General features: G+C 41.1%; 2 protein-coding genes and 1 long non-coding RNA gene across 4 annotated transcripts in view; all 3 read left to right on the top strand.

The window, feature by feature from the left end:
• cfap20dc (CFAP20 domain containing) overlaps window positions 1-7,002 on the top strand; it is a 92,319-nt gene extending 85,317 nt beyond the window's left edge. The window contains exons 21-22 of the mRNA XM_063216203.1: window positions 4,787-4,878; window positions 6,671-7,002. Coding sequence (XP_063072273.1) covers window positions 4,787-4,878; window positions 6,671-6,780 — 202 coding nt within the window. The 3' untranslated portion in view covers window positions 6,781-7,002. The remainder of the gene's footprint in view (window positions 1-4,786; window positions 4,879-6,670) is intronic.
• Window positions 7,003-7,339: 337 nt separating this feature from the next.
• On the top strand, window positions 7,340-11,236 carry LOC134463034 (uncharacterized). The gene is made up of 4 exons (XR_010037610.1): window positions 7,340-7,537; window positions 7,795-7,895; window positions 8,039-8,129; window positions 8,725-11,236. It is a non-coding gene; the product is annotated as an uncharacterized LOC134463034 (long non-coding RNA).
• A 3,762-nt stretch (window positions 11,237-14,998) lies between these two features.
• On the top strand, window positions 14,999-24,084 carry si:dkeyp-67f1.2 (uncharacterized protein LOC556106 homolog). Of its 2 annotated transcripts, XM_063216288.1 has the most exons (9): window positions 14,999-15,038; window positions 15,205-15,241; window positions 15,360-15,458; window positions 18,155-18,278; window positions 19,317-19,375; window positions 20,036-20,074; window positions 21,601-21,685; window positions 22,669-22,792; window positions 23,693-24,084. In XM_063216288.1, exons 2-9 carry the CDS (start codon window positions 15,223-15,225, stop codon window positions 23,774-23,776), a joined length of 633 nt encoding a protein of 210 aa, XP_063072358.1. In that variant the 5' UTR covers window positions 14,999-15,038; window positions 15,205-15,222; the 3' UTR covers window positions 23,777-24,084. The 2 variants fall into 2 exon arrangements, with proteins under 2 accessions (XP_063072358.1, XP_063072359.1); XM_063216289.1 differs by lacking the exon at window positions 14,999-15,038 and having other exon boundaries at window positions 15,194-15,241.
• Window positions 24,085-26,485: the final 2,401 nt, after the last annotated feature.

A 26,485-nucleotide genomic window follows, 5' to 3' on the forward strand; every position in this document is an offset into this window, starting at 1 on the left:
TGCTTTTAAGAGGTTTTATATCAGTTAAAAGTAGGTTGTTTGTGTATGATACTCAGGTATGAATGCAATGGGTGCCTATTTTCCCATACCTACCTATCTATCGGCCGTGCGTACTAACTAGGCCTATGTTTTTTTTTTTTTTTCTAACTAACAAGGTCTAAATCAATGTCTGTATACACATTCTATTGTAAATGTATTACTCTAAATATACAATCAGATGTATCTCATTATTATACTGTATTGTACGTATCTTCAGTATGGTGAAGTCAAGATCATTGCTTACGTTACTGAACAAAAGTGGACCTTTGCAGAGTTTTACACTCAGAATGTAATGAACAACTTGAGCTTGAGTACATCCAAGTATGTACAGTATGGTGGCAAAGGGCTCAGTTGTATGGGCGGCAAAGGGGTATGCATGGTTGAGGAGGGTGACCGTGGTGGTTCAAGATTATATTTTTTATTCTCCAAATTAGTAATTTGATTATTTATTTATTTATTTATTTATTTATTATTTTAATTATCCTTATCTTCCTCCATCATGGCCTGTGTAGCCTGGCCTGTCCCATCGCCCCCTCAATATCCCTGGCCTGTCCCATCGCCCCCTCAATATCCCTGGCCTGTCCCATCGCCCCCTCAATATCCCTGGCCTGTGCCATCGCCCCCTCAATATCCCTGGCCTGTCCCATCGCCCCCTCAATATCTCTGGCCTGTCCCATCGCCCCCTCAATATCCCTGGAGAGAAACTATCCCTCTGGATTCATGCTGGCTGGGTGGACATAGTATGTAGTTAATGAATGTAAAATATCAAATATGTTGACAAGCAATGCATCACACACACTCACTCATGCATCACAACGCATCAGAAACACCCTAGAATGTGGCCATATCGTACACACAATCAATGCCAGGCAACACATCAAGTTGACTTTGAAAAAATAAATATAAAACCAAATTTCTGCAGGTTTTTTTTTTTACAAGGAAACTGTTTGTTTACATCTGAAAGATGAAATTGAATCTTTTTTAAAACCACAGACTTTGACGCATGGTATGGTGCATGACAATTTTCTGTATGGACAATGAATCATCTATGTATAGTTCTAAATAATCTATCAATCTACATGAAAATGAGTGTCCTTCCCATAGAGCAGTGTTTCTCAAAGTGGGGCGTAAGCCCCCCTGGGGGGGCGAGGAGGCATCACAGGGGGGGCTTGTGACATCTGATTTTTATTTTTATTTCCCCCCAAGGAAATGATTTCCTGTCTCGCCAATAAGCCAATACGTTTTAAGCTTCATATACATAATTATAAACATTATATTATTAATTCTCATATAGGAAATGAATACACATCTGCATTCCACTGCAGTCCCTCTTTATTTTATCTCACCAGTCACTTTACCTTTAATTCTGCACAGCGCAGAAATCGTAAAATCTGCGCGAGTAGGCTACTGCTGTTGCTTGGGCGGGGGGGCTCGGAAGCATCCAGACCCTCCGAAGGGGGGAATGATGGTAAAAGTTTGAGAACCACTGCCATAGAGGTAGAAAATAACACTAGAGGTGACCCCGTCCCCCTTTTTACGGCAATCTGTAGCGGCCATTATCTGTAGGTAGATCAGAGAAATGGAAATTAACGGAGAAAGAGGCTCACCTCTGTCAAAAATGGCTTAATCATGTGAAAATTGTCCATCAACACACTATACAAGGACAATAGTTGAAGTGTGTTGCTAACTATGTTCATAAAATATATAATTTGATTTTAAAATGTATTTTATCGATATGATTTAAGTAGATATTTAGCCTGATATTTCAAATCTGGTCTTTGATTAATGTGTTACTTCGTATTCACACAGTTTTAGTCAATTTTTTGACTGGGGTGGGCGTTTTCTCCATTGACTAGCATTGACTGAAAGGGCCTACACTACCTACAGTGCTGTGGCAAATTGCCGTGTCACCTCTAGTGTTATTTTCTACCTCTATGGTCCTTCCCCTCTTTGCCCTGGCCTGTCCGACTCCCTACTGTCCTCTTGATTGGTTGTGGTAGGCTGCTGTGGGCGATGGCACATACATTAGCTACTGAACTTGGGAGCACAGGAGCCACAGTACTAGAGTGCATTGTGTCTTGTTGGGGTGGATAACAGTTTTATAAACTGGGTGATATATCGCTTCACCGCCAGTGATTCTCTACCTTCGGCACTCTTAACCTATAACGCAGTGAAATAGCTCTACATCTCTGCACAGATGCTGCATAAACTCTAACAAGAACCGTGTCCTGCAACTATACAGTACTTCAGGTTGAAGAGAGAAAAAAGGCAGAACAAAAAATGGAAAAGGGAAGAAATAGATTCTCAGAACAGGACAAGGGGAAAACAGTCTGAAATGATAGATAGACATGCAGACAGACAGACAGACAGACAGACAGACAGACAGACAGACAGATATGCATCCTCTCAAACAGGAATCGACAGGGGCGACTGTTTCTGATCTTGGAGCTGAAACGTAGTGAGGGGGGTGATGACTTCCGAGAGAGGGCAGAAAACTCATTCATTGCTGTAGACCACTTTCAAGTTGGTACAGATTGTAAGGTGGGGTTAATGTTACCGAGCAACCAAAATGAAAGTGAGGGGAAACAGGAACAGTTAAGAGGGAGATAAGCAGAGCATGGTGTTAAAGAGGTTTACACTTTTCTCACAGTGCGTGCACACAAATACAGTGCCCTCCATAATTATTGGCACCCCTGGTTGAGATGTGTTAAAAGCCTTAAAATAAATTCAGTGTTTATTGCAGAAGAATACTGTCACACTGAAAATTGTAGGAAAATGTAGCCTTCAACTCAAATGAATTGTAAGAAAATAAAAAAATCCCTGACTAAAAAATAATTATTTTTCATTAAATCACCTGTTCCACAATTATTGGCACCCTTAACAGTTCCCAGGAAATAAATATAATTGAAGCATTTCTGTCATTTCTACAGTAGTTTACAAAGTTTACCAGAGTATGTAGGAACATTTAATTACTAATTCATCACTTCCTGTTTCCCTGGGGTATAAATATGACGTGACACCGAGGCCATTTCTCTTATCCACTCTTAAACATGGGAAAGACAAAGGAACACAGCATACAAGTGAGGCAGATGTGCGTCGACCTTCACAGGTCAGGCAGAGGCTACAAGAAGATTGCCACTCAACTGCAGCTGCCCATATCCACTGTGAGAGGAATAATTAAGAAGTTCAAAACAACTGGAACAGTGGTAAACAAGCCTGGACGAGGACCCATGTTTATTTTGCCACCACGCACAGTGAGGAGGATGGTAAGAGAAATCAAAAGATCTCCAAAGCTCACTGTTACAGAATTACAACAAATGGTAGCATCCTGGGGTCACAAAGTCTCCAAATCAACCATCAGGCGCTGTCTACACGCCAACAAGCTGTTTGGGAGGCATGCACGGAGAAAACCTTTCCTCACTCACAATCATAAACGCAAGCGTCTGGAGTTCGCCAAGCAGTATTGGGGCTTCAACTGGGACCGTGTGCTTTGGTCAGATGAGACCAAGATTGAGCTTTTTGGCAACAAACACTCTAAGTGGGTCTGGCGTACCACGAAAGATGCGCATGCTGAAAAGCACCTCATACCCACTGTGAAGTATGGGGGTGGGTCAGTGATGCTGTGGGGCTGTTTCGCTTCCAAAGGCCCTGGGAACCTTGTTAGGGTGCATGGCATCATGAATGCTTTGAAATACCAGGACATTTTAAATCAAAATCTGTTGCCCTCTGCCCGAAAGCTGAAGCTGGGTCGTCACTGGGTCTTTCAGCAAGACAATGACCCTAAACATATGGCCAAATCTACACAGAAATGGTTCACCAGACACAAAATCAAGCTCCTCCCATGGCCATCTCAGTCCCCTGACCTCAACCCCATTGAGAACCTGTGGGGTGAGCTGAAGAGGAGAGTACAGAGGAGAGGACCCAGGTCTCTGGATGATTTAGAGAGATTCTGCAAAGAGGAATGGCTGAAGATCCCTCTTTCTGTCTTTTCCCATCTTGTGAAACATTATAGGAGAAGATTAGGTGCTGTTTTGTTGGCAAAAGGGGGTTGTACAAAATATTAACACCAGGGGTGCTAATAATTGTGACACACATTATTTGATGTCAAATAATTATTTCTTTATGTGGGATTTTTTCCCCACTGAATAAATGCACTTGTATTGAAGGTTGGATTTTTCTCTTTTTTTCCATTAAGGTCCCATATTATTTAGAAAAAAAAATAAAATAATTGGAAGCTAAAAAACACATCTCAACCAGGGGTGCCAATAATTATGGAGGGCACTGTATTATCAGAGGAGAAACACAGCTTTGCCAATGATGGGTCCTGGTGTGTGTGTGTGTGTCTGTCTGTCTGTCTGTCTGTCTGTCTGTCTGTCTGTCTGTCTGTCTGTCTGCATGTGTGTGTGCATGTCTGTGTGTGTGCACGTGCGTGCGTGCGTGCGTGCGTGCGTGCGCGCAACAGCAGGCGATGTTCTCGCAACCATTATTGCCAAAGCTGTATTTCTCCTCTTAAAATATTTGTGTGCACACAGTGTGAGAAATTGTAGTGTGGCTTCAAATTATGGTGGGTTTTGACATTACAGGTGCAGGACATACAGAACATATTGTCAGTAAAAAAAAACTCAATATTTGCCAATCTCAGATAGATAGTTCTGAGAGAACAATGAGACGCATTGTGTGGAGGAAGGAATTGAGTAATATTGTCAATAAAGATTTTTTTTCTTCCTCTTTTGTCATTTGTCTGCAGGGAATGGATGGATGTGCTCAGCCCTCCCATTATCCCCCCCAGCCAGCAGAGGTCAAAGGGCAGAGATGACCTCAGCAAGGTCGCCGCTGAAGGTCATTAGCTCATCACTCTCTCATTTGTTACCTCAGGGGGGGTTCTCTCTTATATCCCACCAGGGCTTGACACTGGCACCTGCCAACCGGCCAAATGCTGGTAATACTTTTAGTGTCACTAGCCAATTTAGCTGCCAACTTATTCCTAGGTATGACATGCGCATCATAGTTGCCTAAATCCTGTTGTTTGCCCCTTGTGTATGAATTGTTTTTATTTCAGTTCAAGAAAAAGCTCAGGAACTCAGTTTCTATTTGCTTGATATTCTTCCAAGTAGAAAGCTACAATCATCCTGCTTTAGCACCTCATCTTTTGAGGTTCGACATACACTATCATGACAAAGACAAAAAAAAACAATATATAATCTGTGGCTAGTTGAATACCTGAATGGCTAGTGACTTGGTAAAACCACTAGGCACAGTGGCTGGTGGGTAAAAAGTTAATGTCAAGCCCTGCATCCCACGACCATAGCAAGGGCATGACAGACAGAGATGGCCATGTGTTTGCTTTTCATTATGTGCTGTATATGACTGTTAGCTCTAGTCAGCCAAGGAGGCTGTTTGTCTGGATTGGAGCTTATTTCTCAGTGTGAGTCACTGCACAGCTGTGTGAGACTGTAGGGCAGCCGAGGCCTAGTGGTTAGAGAGTTGGTCTTTCAATCTAGGGGTTGCCGGTTCGAATCCCACCTGACCTCTCCATTCATCTCCATCCATGGCTGAAGTGCCTTTGAGCAAGGCACCTAACCCCACATTGCTCCTGGGACTGTAACCAATACCCTGAAAAGTAATAGTTGTAAGTCGCTTTGAATAAATGAAAGCGTCAGCAAAGTGCAATGTAATGTAATGTAAGGTGAGACAAAACAACACTACTATTTTCTATTATTATTACAAAAAACTGTTATTTCCTATACTATTTTCTAATGAAGCGTGTTGAAAAATGATCATCATGTAATACTAGAGTGTGGTATGACTCTACACCAATGCCACAACAAAACAAGGTGAGGGTTGCATTATAAACCAAATGTGCTAATTTACTAGATTAAAACACAAACTGGACATTACAATTGCTCCAAGTCAGCCAGCTGTAGTGCATATATGAATGTTGTGGTGCAACCCAGACATTGTTTCCAACGGCAGGTATGGTACTGCAACAGCCCTCCATGCCAGTGGGACCCCTGCTCTCAAACAGTATACAGTAGCTCATCAGCTAGGCTATTAGTTGCAACAGTTGGTACACACAGCATAATATGCTTTGCAGTTGTGGAACATTTAGTTTGTATTATAAATTGAATTTCGATAGAATAGAATAGAATAGAATAGGCCTAGAAAGTCTGTATCCCCATACTAAACAGTACAATCATCAGGGGCGGACCTATCCATTTTGGGGCCCTAGGCGAAATATAAACATGGGGCCCTCAAAAGTCATTCTTTAAACACGTACAAAAAAGATAAGGGTCACAAATTGCCATGGAGGGTGCTATTTTAGTGTTTTGTCTCATATGCATCTTCGATTTCATAAGTGACAAATTAAGATCGGGCCTATTTTTTTTGTGTTCATCGCAATTCGCTAACAGTTGAGGGCCCCTATGGAAGACAGATTTGGTCGGGGCCCTAGGAAATTGCCTAGGTTTGCCTAATGTAAAGTCCGCCTCTGACAATCATAATGCCATGTAAAGCAGCTCCTTAAAAGTGCAATACAGTGTATACATGTGCATAGGTTTTTCTTTTCAAATGTAACTGAAATGTAAATTGTTTTTAAATGTAAATTAAATAAATTATTGTTTCTCTCTTGCAGCCATTCAAGATCCCCAATGCAGTGGTGAAGAGTTTCTGAATTTACTGTATGATTCAAGCCTGAACTGCTACTTCGACCCCGAGTCTGGAAAATACTATGAACTGGCGTAACTGTGGGCCTACAGTTGATCATCTGTTTGTTTATATACCTGGCTGGCTATAATATGTAAAATGTGTGTATTTCTTTACAAATTATTGCCATATAGTGATGGCAATAAAATCACAAGGAAATGTTTGTATTCCATGTACTCCAAAAAGGAAAATGTAGGCTACGTGTTTTATTGAGCAAAATATTGATCAAGTTGATGCTGGAATAAAAGAGTGATTGTGGAAGACATGCCACTCAGGAGTGTTTCATTGTGTAAAAATCGCAAATTATGTGCTGGTTTTGTATAGGCTACAGTAGGCTAGGTGAAAACACTATTTAAGTTGTATTAAAAAAAAGCCCATGTGCAAGATCACACCATTTCAATTCATATTTGGCTTAAATTTGAGTTGCATAGACGTCTTCTCGTATAGTAGGTCTGAAAAAGAAAATGGATAGCTGTTAGGTTGATCGTAATGGTGAATATTACATTTTACAGGTCTGTGTCTACTCTCTCCTCTCACTCACATCAGGTAGGTTACCGCCCACTCACCATGCGCATGGCAGTGACGTATGTAGCAAAGAAGGAAGTAAACAGTCATGGCGATATTTCTGTACCAAGAGAGGTCAATAGTTAAACTGTTGACAACAGTTTTGCTCTCTTTTGTGTGCGTGCTTACTTCTCTCTTGGACACGGTAGATTCAACTTCATCTTTTAACGGTGGAGAAGACACGTTATTTCGACGAGGCCGAGACGTTAGCCCGACTGCAGAGAGCCAACAGGTTGGTAGCATGATGGCGAACTGTTCTCAAACTTTCTACTAAACTTATAAGAAATTGACAGTTGTTAAATGTGTGCAACAAAGTAAGTCTGCACGTAACTTACATAAGTACAACCAGGATCTCACAACATCCATTCATGTAGGCCTCTTAAGCATAACAACCTAAGGCTAATGTTAATCATATTTGGAGTTTACAATTGTCAAACTTGTGAAGCAGACTAGCTTAATCAGTAGCCTACTACATCTTTGGTACCACAGGTCAGACTGCACCCCGGTGTTGTCGCATCAGTTGTCATCGTTTCATTAGCTGCCCTGGTGGCCGCAATTTACATCATTCGGAAATACTGCTTTCCACAGAAGTAAGACAACGCCTCCCATTCATTATCCATCTTCATTACCATTTTCAAAACTGCAACAAAAATGCATTATGCCTGTGTGATTCCCAGAATGTTAGTCATGCAATATAACACATGGGGATTTTTTTGTTTGTCTTGTTCTTCAGTGATGCTGTGTTTAGGTACTCTGTCCTCAGACAGTTGGAGGAACAACAAAGCGCAAGTGTATCTGATGGACATAGATCAGAATCGGATGAGGTGAGACTGAGGCTGCCTTGCATGTCATCAGTGTCTATTGTCCACACTAATAAACCTGAAACCATTAACAATTATTAAATGTGTGTGTGTGTGTGTGTGTGTGTGTGTGTGTGTGTGTGTGTGTGTGTGTGTGTGTGTGTGTGTGTGTGTGTGTGTGTGTGTAAACCTGAAACCATTAACAATTATTAAGTGTGTGTGTGTGTGCGCGCGTGCCTGCAAGTGGATGTGTGTGCGGGCACCTTCTCACTGAATACCTGGAAATTGGCACTCTTGCATTACAGTCTTCAGAGATGGTGTGTGAACGTGTGCGTGAATGCAAAGCACTCTGAGTCAACTTTTTGTGAAGTGATATTATGCTATATAAAGATTTAATGTTGATTGAATTAGTGTAATCTGCTGTCTGTCATCCAGGCCTGGAATTTCGTCATTTTAGGGGTAAGGGCACTTGACATACAGGGCACCGGAGAGGGCACCAAGGCCACTGGCTTTATGGCAGATATTTTTCAAGGGTACAAGGCCAAAGTGGGAGGGCACAAGGGCCATGGCCCTCATGGCCCTCGCGAAATTCCTGACCTGTTGTCATCTCTCTTGACAGGAGCTCCTGGAGTAGTGACTGCCACCACCACCACAGATGCCTAGCAGCAGCCATGGGGATCTCTCCTATTGGACCAGCAGCCATGGGAATCACGCCCCCGCTGTAGCCTATTGGATGATTTTGATGCTTGCCGTTTTAAACAGAAGATGCACACTGGCGCTAGTTTAGAGGAAAGTATTGCATGCATTGCACTCCACAATACTGAGAGAATGAATTAAAAGATAAACTTCAGTCAATTTCAACATGAAGTTGTAATGCTCACACACACTACCCTGGACTTGTCAGTACCTGAGGTTTTTTTCTTCTTCTTCTTCAGCCTTTTGCGAGATCCTGGTCATTGTAATGGGGGCAGCGGTTTGTTTACATTAAAAAATATGTATATATATATTCCCAAAAACATCCAAAAGGTTATGCAACATCGGCAGACAACTAGCAAACAGCGGCACCTTTTGGGAAAATATTTGGAGTAGGCCTATGTTATATTTTTTTTTAAATGTAAACAAATGCTGCCCCCATAACAATAGCTCATATCTCTGAAAGGGCTGAGCCGAAAAATGTGGCATCACCGAATACTGACAAGTCAAGGCTAGCGTAAGCAATACAACAGCACATGAAGTGGTCCTTTAAGTAACTCCTGACTGTTCGCAATCAAACTCAAGTTTTTATTTTGTGGGTTGACTTGACTTTGTGGTGTATGACTAACTTGAGCATCACATGAAAAAGAGAATCATATGTATTAATGCATTTAATAATAGTAATAGGTACTTTGACCTTAAAAAGGCCATATGTATTAACTGCTGTTGCTATCATGCCTTACTCTTCCAAGGTTACAGGTAGGTAAAGAGCCATGTGCAACCTCTAACCAGAGATCTGCAGTCTCTCGGCCTGTCCCGAAAGTTGCCTTAACTTAACTCATGACAACCTAACAGGTCTAAACACCTTTCCTAGAATTGTCAGCATGCGTTAAATTGGCTTGCCCTCTGTTCGCAAGATGAGTTGGAAATGCGGTCAGACTTTGTGCACACTGGGGATAGTTTAGAGCAGGGGTGTCAAACTCAAATTGACCGAGGGCCAAAATCAAAATCTGGATTGAAGTCGCGGGCCAAACTCAATATGTTTTTACAAAAATGTACTAAAATTGCTCATGTTTAAATTTATGTTTGAACAGATTCCCCTCATAGTTCAAATGTGCCTGCACATATTCTGTTGCATTTCATTGTGAGCTGTTTCAATGGCCTGGGCCCACTCATATTTGTGTGATATTCAAATTTTCATGTTCAAAATCTTAATACGCTATACAGTTGTGGTGTATGTGGGCCAACTGTAATACACATTTCAAATGACCTCGCGGGCCAAATAAAATGGTTCCGCGGGCCAAATTTGGCCCCCGGGCCTGAGTTTGACATCCCTGGTTTAGAGGAAATCTTTGCATGCACTCAACAATCCTGAGGATCTAGTTTTACTTCTTTAAGCCCAGATGCACTCTGGGTATTAATGTGCAAATATGCTGCACCTTTGGCTCCACAGATCTCTGGTTAAAGTTTACACATGGCTCTTCATTTTCCTACCCCTGGGGTTGTGTGTGTGTGCGTGTGCGTGTGTGTGTGAGTGACTGACAATTGTGAGGAATAAGAATAAGGCTTTTTTTGGGCTGTCTCAGGTGTGGTTTATAGGGCCCTGTCTGCACTTCATAGTGTGTGACTGACAGGCACTTGTTTTATTTTATTTTATTTTATATCCTTTTCTCTGGCCCTGCATGCAAGGGGCTTTAAGGGCTGTTAGCAGCCTGACTAAATCAGTCAGGCCAACTTGGATTGTGATTGTGTCGATTTTTTTTATTTTCTTTTACTGTTATTGACACTCATCTGGTGTTAGCTTCATAGCTGTGGATATAATACATTAGCTTTTTGCTGTTGTTGTTGTTGTTATTGTTGTTCTGCTTTGAAAATCAGTTCTCATTTGAAAGTATTGTAAGTATTTCAGACGCACTATTTAGTTTGAGTTCAGTTGCACTTGTGGGGTTTTCAGCACGGAACATCTGATATTTCTTGCACCTAGATCATTTTTATTTAAACACTGAAAAAGTGACGTATCATACCAAAGAGTCTTAAATGAATCAGGCACCTTTGTTTCTCATACCTCAGTCTGTGACTAGAACAGACACTCCATAGCATAATACTCAGTGTACAGGCTGAGCAAGGTAAATAGGATTTAAAAAGTGTGATGTAGATGAATGGACGCGTGTCTGTCTGTCTGTCTGTCTGTCTGTCTGTCTGTCTGTCTGTCAGTTAGTGTGTGTGTTGCGTGTGCTTTTGTTTCTAATGGGTTTTTCCATATTATAAAACAGATGAATTTTGTTAAGCCTTACATGACTAATGTGAAAATCGGCATGTTGTGCAATACTGTTCATCTCCTAATGGCCCAGAGCATTGCAGTGGGATGAAAATACGGGAGCGTACCTATGTTCCCCGGGTCCTATGTTCCCCGGGTCCTATGTTCCCCCTCTCCTATATTCCCCTGGTCCTATGTTCCCCGGGTCCTATGTTCCCCCTCTCCTATATTCCCCTGGTCCTATGTTCCCCGGGTCCTATGTTCCCCCGGTCCTATGTTCCCCCGGTCCTATGTTCCCCCGGTCCTATGTTCCCTCGTCTTTGTATGGGAGCGGGGAACATAGGACCCTTTTCCTAAGTCCCCCGCATTGTATGTTTCCAAGTTTTCAAATTGTGCCCTTCCCAAAACCATCCCTTAACCTAACCTGTCGTAATGCAATGTTTCTGAGTTTTCAATTTGTGCCCTGACCAAAACTATCCCTAAACCTAACCTGTCACAGTTGCAACAGCAACCTGCACTTTGCCATGTGACAGCAGTCTACTTTGAAGCAGTGGGGAACATAGAACCCTTTTTGTTGAAAAAAAGGGTTCTATGTTCCCCGGTAGAGGGGAACATAGGACCCGGGGAACATAGGACCTGGGGAACATAGGGATGACCCCGAAAATACAGCCGACTTATGAGCTGTAGTTACTATCACGTAGCGTGTAGTGTGTTGATGGTGTTCCTGTTACGTTTCTGAAACGTGCCTTTGTTTTTGCTGACTGGTCTGCCAGTCTACATGATGCCTTGTTTCCTCATTTCAACATTTTTGACTCCAATAAACTCTAAAATATTTCCTTGTAGTGAACATGTTGTGCTTTTGTTTTATTATCTTGCATGTACGTATCCATTATGATTAGTTTATATATTACATTCATGTCATCAGTTTTCCCCTCACACTGATGAACTAAAAGCAACGATAACATCAAAAGATTGGAACATATTATCCAGGTATAGGTTATACCATTCACAAAATGTTGGAAATGTTTTTTACTCATTTACACATGCGTTGTCTGTACTAATACTGCAATGGGCAGGGCCCTAAATTCACTTTTTTCACCACCAGTCAAAATGGCTAGTAGATGTTATTTTTACTAGCCAAACAACACACATTCACTAATGGCTCAAAGTGGCTAATAAGTTGGTCTTTTCTACCAGCCAAACAGAAATGTCACCAGCATTTGGCCGTTTGGCTGGTGCTAATTTAGAGCCGTGGCAAATGGCAATGGGCTATTTCTACCACTAGGGGGCATTGAAGCACTTGCTATGTTCCGTTAATCTTAGGTTGGGAATTATTATCCTTTTATTTCATTTTGTATCCTATTATACTTTTATTTCTTATTTTTTGTTCTGCTTTCCACCTTTACCCCCACATCTCTAGCATGCTGTAGCGTTTGGATCTTTAGAATAAGAATGATTTATGATTAGAAGTCATAAAATCACACAGAACCAGAGGGGGTACACCTCCTGCCAGCCCATATCCCACAGTGATGTCACCAATTTTTTCCATTTGGCCAGAGGGATGTTACTCCAATTTCAGCCACTCTACTCAAGTGTCTATGGCAGTGATTCCCAACCTATGGGCCGGGGCCCACTGGTGGGCCCTGAAGGTGTTCCAAGTGGGCCTTGAAATAATTTTCCAAAAATAATAATCATATTTTGGTGTGTGTTGTTGATTTATTTGAGTTTTATTCTTAATTGGGTCAGAGGTGGGCCCCGAACATTTTTGACAATTTTGAGTGGGCCCCAAGTTGAAAGAGGTTGGGAACCCCTGGTCTATGGCTCTTGGCGGTGATACCAGTGAAATATGCCCCCTAGTGGTGGCTGGTGGGTACAGAATGTTTCCTCATTTTTTACTATAATAATTAGTTCACTGTAAGGTACCGTAGGTTTGGTTTGTCAGGTTAGTGTTGCCTATTGGGTCGATATGGGCTGCTTCATTGAAATCAGTCACTTGTAGCCTGTGAACATGGTCCCCATAACCTTATGGGCCGCTTCATTGAAATCAGTCACTTGTAGCCTGTGAACATGGTCCCCATAACCTTATGGGCTGCTTCATTGAAATCAGTCACTTGTAGCCTGTGAACATGGTCCCCATAACCTTATGGGCCGCTTCATTGAAATCAGTTACTTGTAGCCTGTGAACATGGTCCCCATAACCTTATAGGCCGCTTCATTGAAATCAGTCACTTGTAGCCTGTGAACATGGTCCCCATAACCTTATGGGCTGCTTCATTGAAATCAGTTATTTGTAGCCTGTGAACATGGTCCCCATAACCTTATGGGCCGCTTCATTGAAATCAGTTACTTGTAGCCTGTGAACATGGTCCCCATAACCTTATGGGCCGCTTCATTGAAATCAGTCACTTGTAGCCTGTGAACATGGTCCCCATAACCTTATGGGCCGCTTCATTGAAATCAGTTACTTGTAGCCTGTGAACATGGTCCCCATAACCTTATGGGCTGCTTCATTGAAATCAGTTATTTGTAGCCTGTGAACATGGTCCCCATAACCTTATGGGCCGCTTCATTGAAATCAGTTATTTGTAGCCTATGAACATGGTCCCCATAACGTTAATCCCTGGACCAGCAGTAGTTTGTAGTTCATCTTGGCAGGTAGATCATACCGCCCAGTGCCTCCATTCAATTTCACTCCAGTTACTTTCAGTCCCGTTAACAAAGTGAAAGTTGTATCAAGCAGAGCTTTGGGCCCTGTATTATGCACACACGTGCAGTCTGTCACAGAAGTAAGTACACCCCCTCGCATTTAATTACCGCCGGTATATATTTTCAAATAATCAAATAATTTTTGACTTTGACACAATGAACAGCAACCTGTGTAGAACATATATAACCGCTTTGTTGTAGGCTATACAAACATTTGAACATTATGAATGAAAAGGGAACAAAAGGGAGGTCCTTGGTGTGAGTTCCATCCTTGCCTTACATTGAATCTTTACATTTTGAGTCTGCACCATGGCTAAAATACAGTAGATGTGTGTGAGATTTGAGTGAAATCCTATTGAGAGTATCACAATCTGCTTCAGTCGTCACAGTGCATGTTTAAATGTTTCTTCAGGTGAAATTCAGCTTTCCAAAGTCAGTCCCACTACCATTATTGACTTTACAGATCGGACCCTTTAAAAAAAAAAAAAACCTCATTTGGTTACCACCACACATGCTTGACACCATCTAGAGTAAATGTATTTTTCTTGGTCTCATCAGACCACACCACATGGTTCATGTGAGCCATATCCTTGGTCTGTTCGTCACTGATGAAACTAAGAACAAATTTGCTTAAGATTATGTCATTTCCCAATCCTACTAGCCAGACCGCACCCTCCTAGTGACGCAGCACCTCCAGTATTACTTCTAGTCAGGGCAGGAGCAATTCAGATACTGTTTCTGAGCTCTGGAAAATTTGGGAACTCCTCCCACTTTGTTGGGAAGCAAACAACCAGTAGCAAACTACTGGAGGCGGATCAACCATGCCATTTGGGAAATGTTAATTGTTATACTCTTGGTCAGACCAAGTCTCAAAGAGATTTGAAACTCGATGATAATCAGGCTAAATTCTACCCCTCCAACTCTTTTTTTTCATCTCTTCACTCATCAGGCAAACAACAAGGCAAAAAAGCACTAAAATATTTGCTTAAAAAATTGGATGTAAATTGTCTGGCTGTGATTAGAATGTACAATTTACTGTGACAAAAGAGAGAACACTGTATGATTAAGTTGAGCTAAAAGCTGAGGTGGTGTAAGTTCATGGGATGAGGGCCGAGCGCAAATAAGGTAAATAAGGTAAGGCTGGCTGGTTAGTTTGGTTTGTTTAATGGGAGGTGCCTTCGGAGGACCTAGATCCTTGTTTCAGGACCCGCATGACAAGAAAAGAAATATTGGCACACCACACCACAACACATTCAAGCTGAAGAATCTGTTGCCTGGTAAGTTACCTCAAGAAAACATTTCTGAGTATGTTTTGATGCATTTCATTCCAACACCTAAATATACTGAATGTCTATCCAACTATAGTATATCGGTTAACAAATAACGTGTGTGTGTGTGTGCCTGCCTGCCTGCCTGCCTGTCTGTGTGACTGTGTGTCTGTAGTGAATTATCTTTGCCAACATGAGGAAGCACGCTATTGGTAAGAACATATATAGATATTTATATTAATTACCAGTTGGACTCTAGTAGTCACTAGTTAGCACTTGACTCGGTTAACTCTGTTTATCTGTGCATCTGTGTGTGTTTGTGATTGTCAGGATGTGTGTACGCCATTGGGATGTGTATCCTCCTCAGTCTGTTGACTTTCAACAACATCTGTGTGACCAGACCATCTGTACAGTTCAAACATAACCAAGGTATCTGTCATATATGCCATTTGTGCATCAAGCTTGACAGAACTTCAGTTGTTTCGGATTAAGCATTAACATTGAAATGTTGAGCTGTTTTTAAATTCTATATTGATAAAGCTGAATACAGAAGTTCACATACACTGTGTAATAAAAAGACACACGATCCTATTTGAATCATTTTTTTTTTTTGAATGGGCCATCTCCAAGCCCTGATCGAAATCCTGTTGAGCATTTATGACTATAGATTAAAATGGCACGTGTGTGTGTGTTCACTGGGCAGCTTACACAGTTACTGCACATCAGTCCGTGGTGTAGTCTAGAACGCGGGTATACGGAGCATACCCATGCACTTCTGAATTTCAGACATTTCAGTATAACCACTTAAAATTGATTGATCCATTGCTTTGAATAGCACACACAGTAATAGCACATACAGTAGCCTATACCCACTTCAAAAAATGTTCAATTATACAGTATACCTACCCACCATAAAAAAAGTAGACTACACCACTGATATCAGTGGTTTCAAAAGTAAAGGGCCCTAATGTCTGCCAATAACTAACGCATGTAGACTCAGGGATGTAAGAGTCTTTTCTTTGTCCTGAGGGAAACTCATCTTGGGCATACACATACAGTAGCTGCCTGCCGCATAACACACAACACATGACACCCAAAATAAGACGAAAAGCCATCATAGACATGCATAAGGTGTATACTTAAAGGGACACTGTGTGAGATTTTTAGTTGTTTATTTCCAGAATTCATGCTACCCATTCACTAATGTTACCTTTTTCATGAATATTTACCACCACCATGAAATTCTAAGTATTCATTATGACTGGAAAAATTGCAGTTTTCATACATGAAAAGGGGGATCATAGAGGTAGAAAATAACACTACAGAGGACCCCGCCCCCCTTTTTACGGCAATCTGTAGCGGCCATTATCTGTAGGTAGATCAGAGAAATGGAAATTAACGGAGAACGAGGCTCACCTCTGTAAAAAATGGCTTAATCATGTGAAAATGTCCATCAACACACTATACAAGGACAATAGTGGAAGTGTGTCGCTAACTATGTTCATAAAATATATTATTTGATTTTTAAATGTATTTTATCGACTCATATTAATTAAGTAGATATTTAGCCTGACATTTCAAATCTGGTCTTTGATTAAAGTGTTACTTCATATTTACACAGTTTTAGTTAATTTCTTGACAGGGGTGGGCGTGTTCTCCATTGACTTGCATTGCCTGAAAGTACCTACACTACCTACGGAAGTTGGGAAGCTCCAGCTGCCATTTCCCAGTGCTGTCGCAAATTGCTGTGTCCTCTCTAGTGTTATTTTCTACCTCTATGAGGGGGATCTTCTCCATGGTCCGCCATTTTGAATTTCCAGAAATAGCCATTTTAAGTTGCAAAAATGACTATACTTGGGCCAAACTAGAAAATATGTGTTTATTACTTAGTAAACGTTCATGTTAATATCAAATTTGGCAATAGGCGACACAGTTTCAATGAGCAGCATAGTTGCAGTACCTTTTTTGACCATTTCCTGCACAGTGTCCCTTTAAAGGGACACTGTGTGAGATTTTTAGTTGTTTATTTCCAGAATTCATGCTGCCCATTCACTAATGTTACCTTTTTCATGAATATTTACCACCACCATGAAATTCTAAGTATTCATTATGACTGGAAAAATTGCACTTTTCATACATGAAAAGGGGGATCTTCTCCGTGGTCCGCCATTTAGAATTTCCAGAAATAGCCATTTTAGCTGCAAAAATGACTGTACTTGGGCCATACTAGAAAATATTAGTTTATTACTTAGTAAACTATCATGAAAAGGTCAAATTTGGCAATAGGCGACACAGTTTCAATGAGCAGCATAGTTGCAGTGCCTTTTTTGACCATTTCCTGCACAGTGTCCCTTTAAAGTGTATAGGCTGCCCAATGTGGCCCATACATTACACACAACACATTACCAGATTGTTGGCTTTGTTAACAACATTAGCTTTGTTAATGTAGAAGGATGTAGAAACCACACGAATCACTGGTGCACAAAGCAACATGCAGTTATGTAGGCTGAATGGTTCCTGTTCCTGATGCTTACATTCACCATTTCAATGATACATGGAAACAGGTCAGCTCTTATACAAGTTATTTAACCTATTGATGCCTGATGTTGCGTTGCACGACATTGGCCCTGGCGCCTGGAGCTGCATTATGCAGAATTCAGGCTCTTGAGATTTGAGACAACTCTGTTTGTTTGAGATGAATGAACACGTTCTAATGAAAGATGAGGGTCTTAGCGTAAATGCAACTTAGTGCATATTTTTATGTCCTTCAGAAGCTGAGCTGAGATATTTAGGTTTTTATAGGCTGAGGGCAGCTTTTCTTAAAAAGGGCTCAGGCACCCTCTTTTGCCTTAATGCCCCTGCCCTGCTTTGTTTGATCATTTTGTTATAGTATAGTATAGTATGCCCTTTATTATCCCGCCATGGGGAAATTCATTTGTTGCAGCAGTAACATACGGATTGTGCAAAAACAGTAGACAGCATACATACAACACAGGACCAGGAGGTTAAAAAGTGTATATATAAGATAGATAAAAAATATAGATGTTAAAGAAAATAGAAATATCTCTGATAAAAACAACAAGTACATTAGTAAAAGTTTTGTTCTGTTTTATTCCTCTCTGCAGACGATGCGAGGCCAAGCAGGACGTGTGCCTCTCCCAAAGACTGTCCCTCCAACAGCATTGCTGTCTATATCAGGAGCGGGCTGGCCAACGCAATCGGACCAGAGATTTGCATCAATGGCGAACTGTAAGTCACAGTCACACGTCTGATGACAATACACAATTACTGATTACCTACAGCTGTGTATTACTGTATATTGATTTTAGATAAGAGCATGTTTCTCTCTCAAACAAACAGTTGTAACTTTCAAAGTGTACAGAGAAATTTCAGCTGGTTAACAAAAAAATAACTGTGCAGAAAGTGAACAGACAGATACATATAGTAGCTATCATTGAGCCCGTTTATATGCACATCAATGAACCGTTTATGATCAGCTTTTTTGAATAACCGGTTTATTCAATTACTCATTTAAACTGAATAATTTGTTTATGATAATCGGTTTATGGCAGTTATCGGTTTATGAGAAATCCAATTCGCACAGGTAGGTTTTTTGCTAATAAACTGAATTCTCAAGACATGTATTCAGCATAATCAGGTTATTATCAGGTTATTGACATTCTAAAATGATAATTAGCCAATCACATGCCTTGAATTCTTGCTTCGTGTCACACACTTGAGTGGAACACAGGCAACCGAAATACTTGCCTGATTTTCATAGACTTCAGATCACGTACCGCGATTCTGGTCTGACCAGGACTTTAACTTAAGAACTTTTTCTCCATGGCCTGGTTAACCCGCCTCCCTCGGCTTGCTACTGGTTGAGGGCTGTACCGAAGTTTAAACCAAACATTTCTTAGCCCAATAGAACGTCTCTGCATAAACCACGTCACTGCCTTGAACACGCCTCTACCCAGGACGGTTGGAAATGCTCAGTTGATTGGTTCCAGACAAAGTGGGTGGAGATCCCGCTGTAGCGGGATTGAGCAAGCTCCTGGCCCTACTGTGCGTAGCTGAGCCGAAGGCGTTGCGTCACCAGTAGGGCGGAGCCCGGCTACCAAAATACTGCATGTAAACGATAATAAACAGTTTACTCCAATAACCTCTTTATTCCAATAACCTGATTATTGTTGTAATGTAAATGGGCTCATTGATAATCATTTATAAAAGGAGTTTTTTGTGGTATTGATTCAGAGATTCATACCACTGCTGTATTATGTCCTTTAGGATCCTGAGTGGAACAAAGATCAACGTGGGCATTGGGTTGAACACTGTGCTGCTGAATGGTGAGTAGAGAAGAACATTCCAGATTCTTAATTCATGTGGAAAGAAAACAAATGAAGGTATCCAGCAGGCGTATACCGTACTATACGGTAAAGTACACATCACATGTAGGCCTACATCTCCACATGTAACGTCTAGACATGCAGTACAATATGTCGCCTACTGTACACACACACACACACACACACACACACACACACACACACACACACACACACACACACACACACACACACACACACACACACACACACACACACACACACACACACACACACACACACACACACACACACACACACACACACACACAGTAGGAGTAGCCGCCTACAGTCTATTATTTCTGGTTTGCACTAGACCAGACGACAGGTGTTGACATTTCCCTGCTCTTGACCTGTTACTGTATGTACTTAAATCAACTGTTAAACTGAGTACATAGAGGTGTGGTTATGATCTCAAGCTCACTGAGAAAACAAATAATTAAATCAAATCATCCTGTACTTACCTTGTTTGGTTTACTATTAAATAGTGAGTTGGCCTACTTGTCAGCACAAAACAATTCACCTTTGCTGTTTAAAATATTGTTTATATATATCAGTTGTGGAAATAATGGCAGAATAGTTGGCAAATGTTTGCCCATGTATTTTTCTTCTGTCTTTCAGGAAGTAGTGGAGGCATTATAAGCAGTGGATTTTATACAGGTACAGACGTGCACTTCCTGTTACTGTGTTCATACTGAGCTGTCATTGGCTACTATTTACATGATGTTATTTATTTCAAATTAATAATTCAGAATTAATTAGTTCTGCCGAGTTTACTTTGATCTTTCATTTAATTCCAAACTGTGGAGTTTCCAAATTATGACGTTTTCAAAGCGGAATTAAGCTTTATTCGCAATTGAAGTGATTTCATTCCGAATTAAATGTCTCATGTAAACGTAGCAGTTGTGTCATTGTGCATTTGATGCCATTGTGTCTATATGTACTGCATATACCGTATGTGGGGTAGCCATGGTGTAATGGTTTGGATTGGACTGGAGGGTTGTAGGTTCAATCCCAACTAGAGATGTGATAATATCGGCCCGATAATAGCATAAAATGTAATATTGGTCAATATCGGTATCAGATTTTTGACCCATCAAAACCGATATAATAATGCTTGAATTTATTGTACACTTTTCTCCTTAATTATTTTTCTATTTTGCACAGACGATGTTAATATTTGGAAAGCTTTGTTGCATTTGAGAATGCATCTAGTGGGGCATTACAATAAAATTAAGCATATTTTGTTCCACAACAGTAGATGTGTAATGTTACCTGAAATTTGTTTTGAGGAAAAATAATATATATATCGATATATCGACATCCGTATCGGCCGGTATCGGAATCGAAAATTGATAGTTGGACAATATCGGCATATCGGATATCGGCAAAAAAGCCAATATCGGACATCTCTAAACCCTACCAATCCTTTTCTCCCTCCTAAGCTGCAGTGTCCCCACTCTGCTCCAGGGACTGTAATGACTTCTTCTTGGTGCTTGAAAGAAATAACAAAATTTCGTTAATTTAAGGGTACGCTGTGTAACAGTTCTAGCTGTTTCTTTCCAGAATTCATGCTGCTCATTCACAAATGTTGCCTTTTTCATGAATACTTACGTATACCTACTTACCACCCCCATCAAATGCTAAATATTCATCATGACTGGTAAAATTGGACTTTTCATACACGAACAGTTCTTCTCCATGTCAGCCATTTTGAATGTCAAAATATAGACATTTTTAGCTGCAAAACATACTTTGGTCTTTGGTCATGTTAGTAGATATTAGTTTTACTTGTAAATATTCATGAATTATTCAAATATTAATGACATTTGGGAATAGGTAGCACAGTTTCAATGAGCAGCATACAGTAGATGCTTTCTGGCCACTATCCTACACATTATAACTTTAAAAACTCCAAGAAAAAGCCAGCTGCTCACTAGTAACTCTTTGAGTGTTTATTCAATCCTTTACTGGTACGTGACATGAACCAACCCGCCAGTCCGAAAGACAACTGCATTATTATTTATTTACCATTAGGCAACTGCTGACCCTTATGATTAATATTGCTACACAGGACACTTCACAGTGATAATTTAACACTTAGACAGTTGGATTGACACTAGGCGTGTTAATTTGGACTCTCTGAGTGTTATTAACACTGATTCATTTCTTGTGTGTTGTTCAAGGAGCTGATAAGATGCTGGATTTCCTGAGAGGCATTGGGCCTGGTCAAATCCTGCTTGTGGCATCCTACGATGATCCATCCATCATGTACGTTTTACTCTCCTCCTCTTTGTGCTTTCCTGTTGATGTTTTATCCATTTACTCCCTGTAGCCTCATTATGCTTACTGTTCCATCGATGAAAGTAAAATTGAAAACAGTTTACTACCATAGTACTACACGACTACGGCATCAGACAGAGACTTAAGTAATACGTCAGCTCTTGGTCACTACCATTCTGGTGAGAACAATTTTACAACAAGGGCCTTGTCTTGAGACTTTTACGTGTTCACCTCTTTGTTCAAAACAACAGTGTTCACATCCAGGCATATTTCAACTCAAAATATAAACGTAGTAAGATTGTGCAAAAGCAATCTGAATTCAAATGACATTAAACGTATAGTTAATATTGCTCATCGTAATAGTACTCAGTTGAATTATCCTTTTCTTTTTGTTCAGACTGAAAGAGGAGTCTCGTGAGCTCCTGCGAGGCCTGGGGAGCTCTGCTTCCATTGTACTAAGTTTAACATTGTCCTAATGTGTGATGGCCCTTTTCTCCGTGAAACGCACATGAAAAAAAATCGCTATTAACATCCACCTAATGCATGGAATGCATGGACAGCTGTGAGTGTCATTCCATGATTGTTGAAGGGGTATCCCAATTTTTAGCGGTTGCGTTTCAAGCCCTACACCTTACAGCTTTGTTGGAAAGCACGAGGGGCATGGGGAAGGCGTAGGGGTAGGGGTAGAGATTAGTAATGGGAAAGGCTCTAAGTGTATTATAATAGTAAAGGCCCTTGGTCACTGCCATTCTGGTAACACCAACTGTATAACAGGGGCCTTGTCTTAATACTTTAACATGATTACTTCTTGTTCAAATCAACACCGTTCACAGCCAGGCTTATTTCAAATAAAACAATAGTCAAAATAGTAGTCATGCAATTGCAATCTGAATTCAAATACCATGAATTGTTGCTCATCATCACAATAGTACTCCAAATTGCAGTTGAATTAACCTTTTCTTTTTGTTCAGACTGAAAGAGGAGTCTCGTGAGCTACTCCGAGGGCTGGGGAGCTCTGCTGCTCAGACACTAGGGACTCGCGATGGCTGGCTCTTCGCAGGACAGAAAGGTGCAGAGGGAAGCGCATTTGAAAAGGTACACTTGGAATTAGGGATGCACCGATACTGGTATCGGTATCGGCACCCGATACTGCTCATTATACTCATACTCGTACTCGTCAAGCACTTGCCGATACCAGGAACGATACTGCTATTACACAAAACAATGCAAAATCTTGTCACGTTCTGTGGACTTGAAAGCATAATGGAAAAAAGTGCCACCTCATACATTTACTAACATTTAAATCTACATGGAAATGGACAATAAAAACATCACAGTTGGAAAAAAACAAGGCCATGATTTATTTTCATTGTATTTTGGTGGTAAAAGGTATCTGTACTCGGTATCGGCAATTACACACATTCATGTACTCGTACTTGTATCGGTTTTCAAAAAAGTGGTATCGGTGTATCCCTACTTGTAATGTTTCAGCAATCTCTTTTTTGGAACTTGTTTTTGTTTTGTTTTTTGTTATATTTTTGAAAGTAAGGAAAGAAGCAAATAGCATTGAATAACTCAATGCTACAATCCCTACAATTTCCGCCCCCACCCAAGCCCTGACCAACACCAGTGAAAGATCTTCAATCTTTACAAATATGTAAATCTACAGCCCCCCCCCCCCCCCCCCCCCCCCGTCTATAAATTCTGTAAGGACCAGATTTGTATTCAAATGGGCCTATACCTGTTTTGCACGGCAATCATGCATCATTTAGTAATTATGTAACAACAACTATGTTAATATTATGCCTACTTTTGTACCTATAAGGGGTACCAGAAAGATCTCACTAGCTAAGAAGGTTCTGCAAAAAGGTGCACAGTAGTACTACATTTCTCTGTCTGCAGGTTGGTCATTTTGTAATTAAAATGAAGCATGCATAATTATGATTTTCCATGATTGATCATGTCTGCTCTTGTGTTTGGTTTCACATCACGCAGCACATTTCAAGTGATGAGAAAACCAACACCTTTGACAAGTGGCCTGCAGTTATCGAGATCTCAGGATGCTTCAAGAAGACCTGACTGGCATCTATTGTCGTTCCCACACTACCCCATTTGTTATAAGCTCGCTACATGAATATGTAATGTATTGTAAAGTTTACTGTGATATCATTTTGGTTCATTTGTCATTTCATTACATTGTCTGGTCTAACCATGAAGCACTTTGGTTGAAAATGTGCTGTAAAAATGAATCTTCTTTATTAAATTACTGACAGTAATTATTTTGTAACTGACAGTACTGTCCTGACTTGTGAAGTATGCACACAGAATATGAAAAGGCATTGAAAACTCGTAAAAACTTAATCTAAGTCAGGGATGTCAAACTCAGGTCCGGGGGCCAAATTTGGCTCGCGAGATCATTTCAAATGTGTATTACAGTTGGCGCACATACACCATAACTGTGTAGCCAGCGTATTAAAACATGAAAATGCGTATATCACAGGAATATGAGTGGGCCCAGGCCATTGAAACAGCTCACACTCAAATGCAACAGAATATGTGCTGGCACATTTGAACTATATGGGAATCTGTTTAAACATGAGCAATTTTATCCATTTTCATTTTTTTTTTTAATATTGTTTGGCCCGCATCTTCGCTCCAGATTTTGATTTTGGCCCTCGGTCGATTTGAGTTTGACACCCCTGATCTAGTAAGTCATACATTTCTATAATGCGATTAGTCGTTTACTGTGGGCCATATTATGTAAGAATTTGGCATCGTTCCAGCCTTTACGACTCTGCTACCAGTATCTGGTATGTGCACTGTTCATCTCTGTCCCTTGTTGCTGATGTTTATCATCAGGTGTTTCCGCGTCATGCCAATGCAGCATGAGTTGTGCAGAACTCACTCAGGTCCTCAGCCCTACAGGCACATTGAACACACTTCACTGCTGGCTGTATATGCACATTATCACCCAGTGAGCAGACGGAACGTCTTCTGATTGGCTGAGCAGGTGTCCTTTATTCCCCGGTAGCAGGACACCTATGATGTCATGCGGGCGTGCGGGCGTCCAAGTTGCTTCTTTTCTAACTTTCTGGCGAAGTGCCGTTACTAGTTCTATCGCGTCTGGTTGTCTAGTCAAGACTGCGTCGTTAGTTCTATCGCATCTGGTTGTTTAGTCAAGACCCCGTTACTAATTCTATCGCATCTGGTTGTCAAGTCAAAAACCCAGTCGTCAATTCTATCGCATTTGGTGTCAAGTCACCCCAACATTCTGCGCGCGTCCTTATGTCTTCGGCTGCGCCGTCGGGCTGTTTAGAACGCTCCGCCTCGTCCATTATTTCCCTTGATATCGGGACACCTCGTCGGCCGCTATTCCATACGTATAGTATATCCAGTAGACTGGCTATACATGCACAGTAGTAGCCTGTAGCCTGGCTATACATGCACAGTAGTAGCCTGTAGCCTGGCTATACATGCACAGTAGTAGCAGAGAGAGTAGAGAGAGAGAGGTTCCATTGGCCCATTGTTTCCTGGTTCTATTATGGCCCCCCTTAGGCAGACCTAGGCAGACCTAAGGACTGTTCTATTCATTGTAGGAGCATTATGACACGGCCCTTTAGGCAGACCGGAACCTGGTCGCGTTAGGTGCCCATAGAAACCTATTATGTTGGCATATCTCTATACTTAAAGAATCTCTGGTAGTAGCCTGTAGCCTGGCTATACATGCACAGTAGTAGCCTGTAGCCTGGCTATCGTGACTGGTCTAGCAGGGCCGCTGGCAGCTTTAGACAGGCCCAGGACAAAGTTATCTGAAAGCACAAGACACACACACACATACACACACACACACACACACACACACACACACACACACACACACACACACGCACACACACAGACACAATACTGTGTGTGCAATGTAATGAGGACCCAATCCTGGGCCCCTACTCTTCCTGGGCCCAGGAGAACTGACCCATTTGTCCCCCACTGTCGTCAGTCCTGGTGACTACTACATTGTGCTAGTGTTGCACCGATACCATTTTTTGGCCCCGATACGATACCAGATACCTGGCTGTGCAGTATCGGCCGATACCAATACCACCCTATTTGAAATGTATATATATGAAGGGCTACAGTGCAGTACCGATACCACCATTTTAGTGCCGATCCACCGATACTCGTATCGGTATCGGTGCAACACTACATTGTGCAGTGTCACAGGGAATGTGGGTGGGGTCATGCTAGCATGCATAGCTCATTGTGTGTTAAATAAAATAAAAAAAATTGAACTTGAATTGAATTGTGTTGATTGTCATGGTTTGGGTTGTTGTACATACTGTATGTCCTCCTCCATTCTCTGCTCAGCAAGTTTATTTTTCTAGTTTTGTGTAAAAAGCATCTTGTCAATCTTAATTCAAGCTGCTTAATGTAACCCATTTTCGCCTGATGCTGCGTATATACTTTGTTTGACCTTTGGTGCCTGGAGCGACTTATTTTTACTTATTTGTATTCAAAATGTGGGTATCTTAGAGCTGAATGAGCATATTCTAATGCAAGATGAGGGTCCAAGCTTTTAAATGCAACTTATTTCATGTTTTTATATGCTTCGGAGGGTGAGATATTTTAGGTTTTAATAAGCCGAGGGCACCTTTTCCCAAATCGTGACTAGGCATTAAGCAGGCGTTTTCTGCAGGTGCCTTTGGCTAAAATGGGTTAAGAGAAAATCACAAAATAACTAGTACTTTTGAACTGCGTAACAAGTAAAGAAAAAATGCTTGCTCCATGGAC

This window comes from Engraulis encrasicolus, chromosome 14 (assembly GCF_034702125.1).
Source record: "Engraulis encrasicolus isolate BLACKSEA-1 chromosome 14, IST_EnEncr_1.0, whole genome shotgun sequence".
Lineage (NCBI taxonomy): Eukaryota > Metazoa > Chordata > Actinopteri > Clupeiformes > Engraulidae > Engraulis > Engraulis encrasicolus.

What these genes read in the sequence shown, in the direction of transcription:
- si:dkeyp-67f1.2 (XM_063216288.1), top strand. An exon ending in ATTTGCATCAATGGCGAACT is followed by an intron (nt 18,279 to 19,316) that starts GTAAGTCACAGT and finishes TATGTCCTTTAG; the next exon opens with GATCCTGAGTGGAACAAAGA. An exon ending in TACGATGATCCATCCATCAT is followed by an intron (nt 21,686 to 22,668) that starts GTACGTTTTACT and finishes CTTTTTGTTCAG; the next exon opens with ACTGAAAGAGGAGTCTCGTG.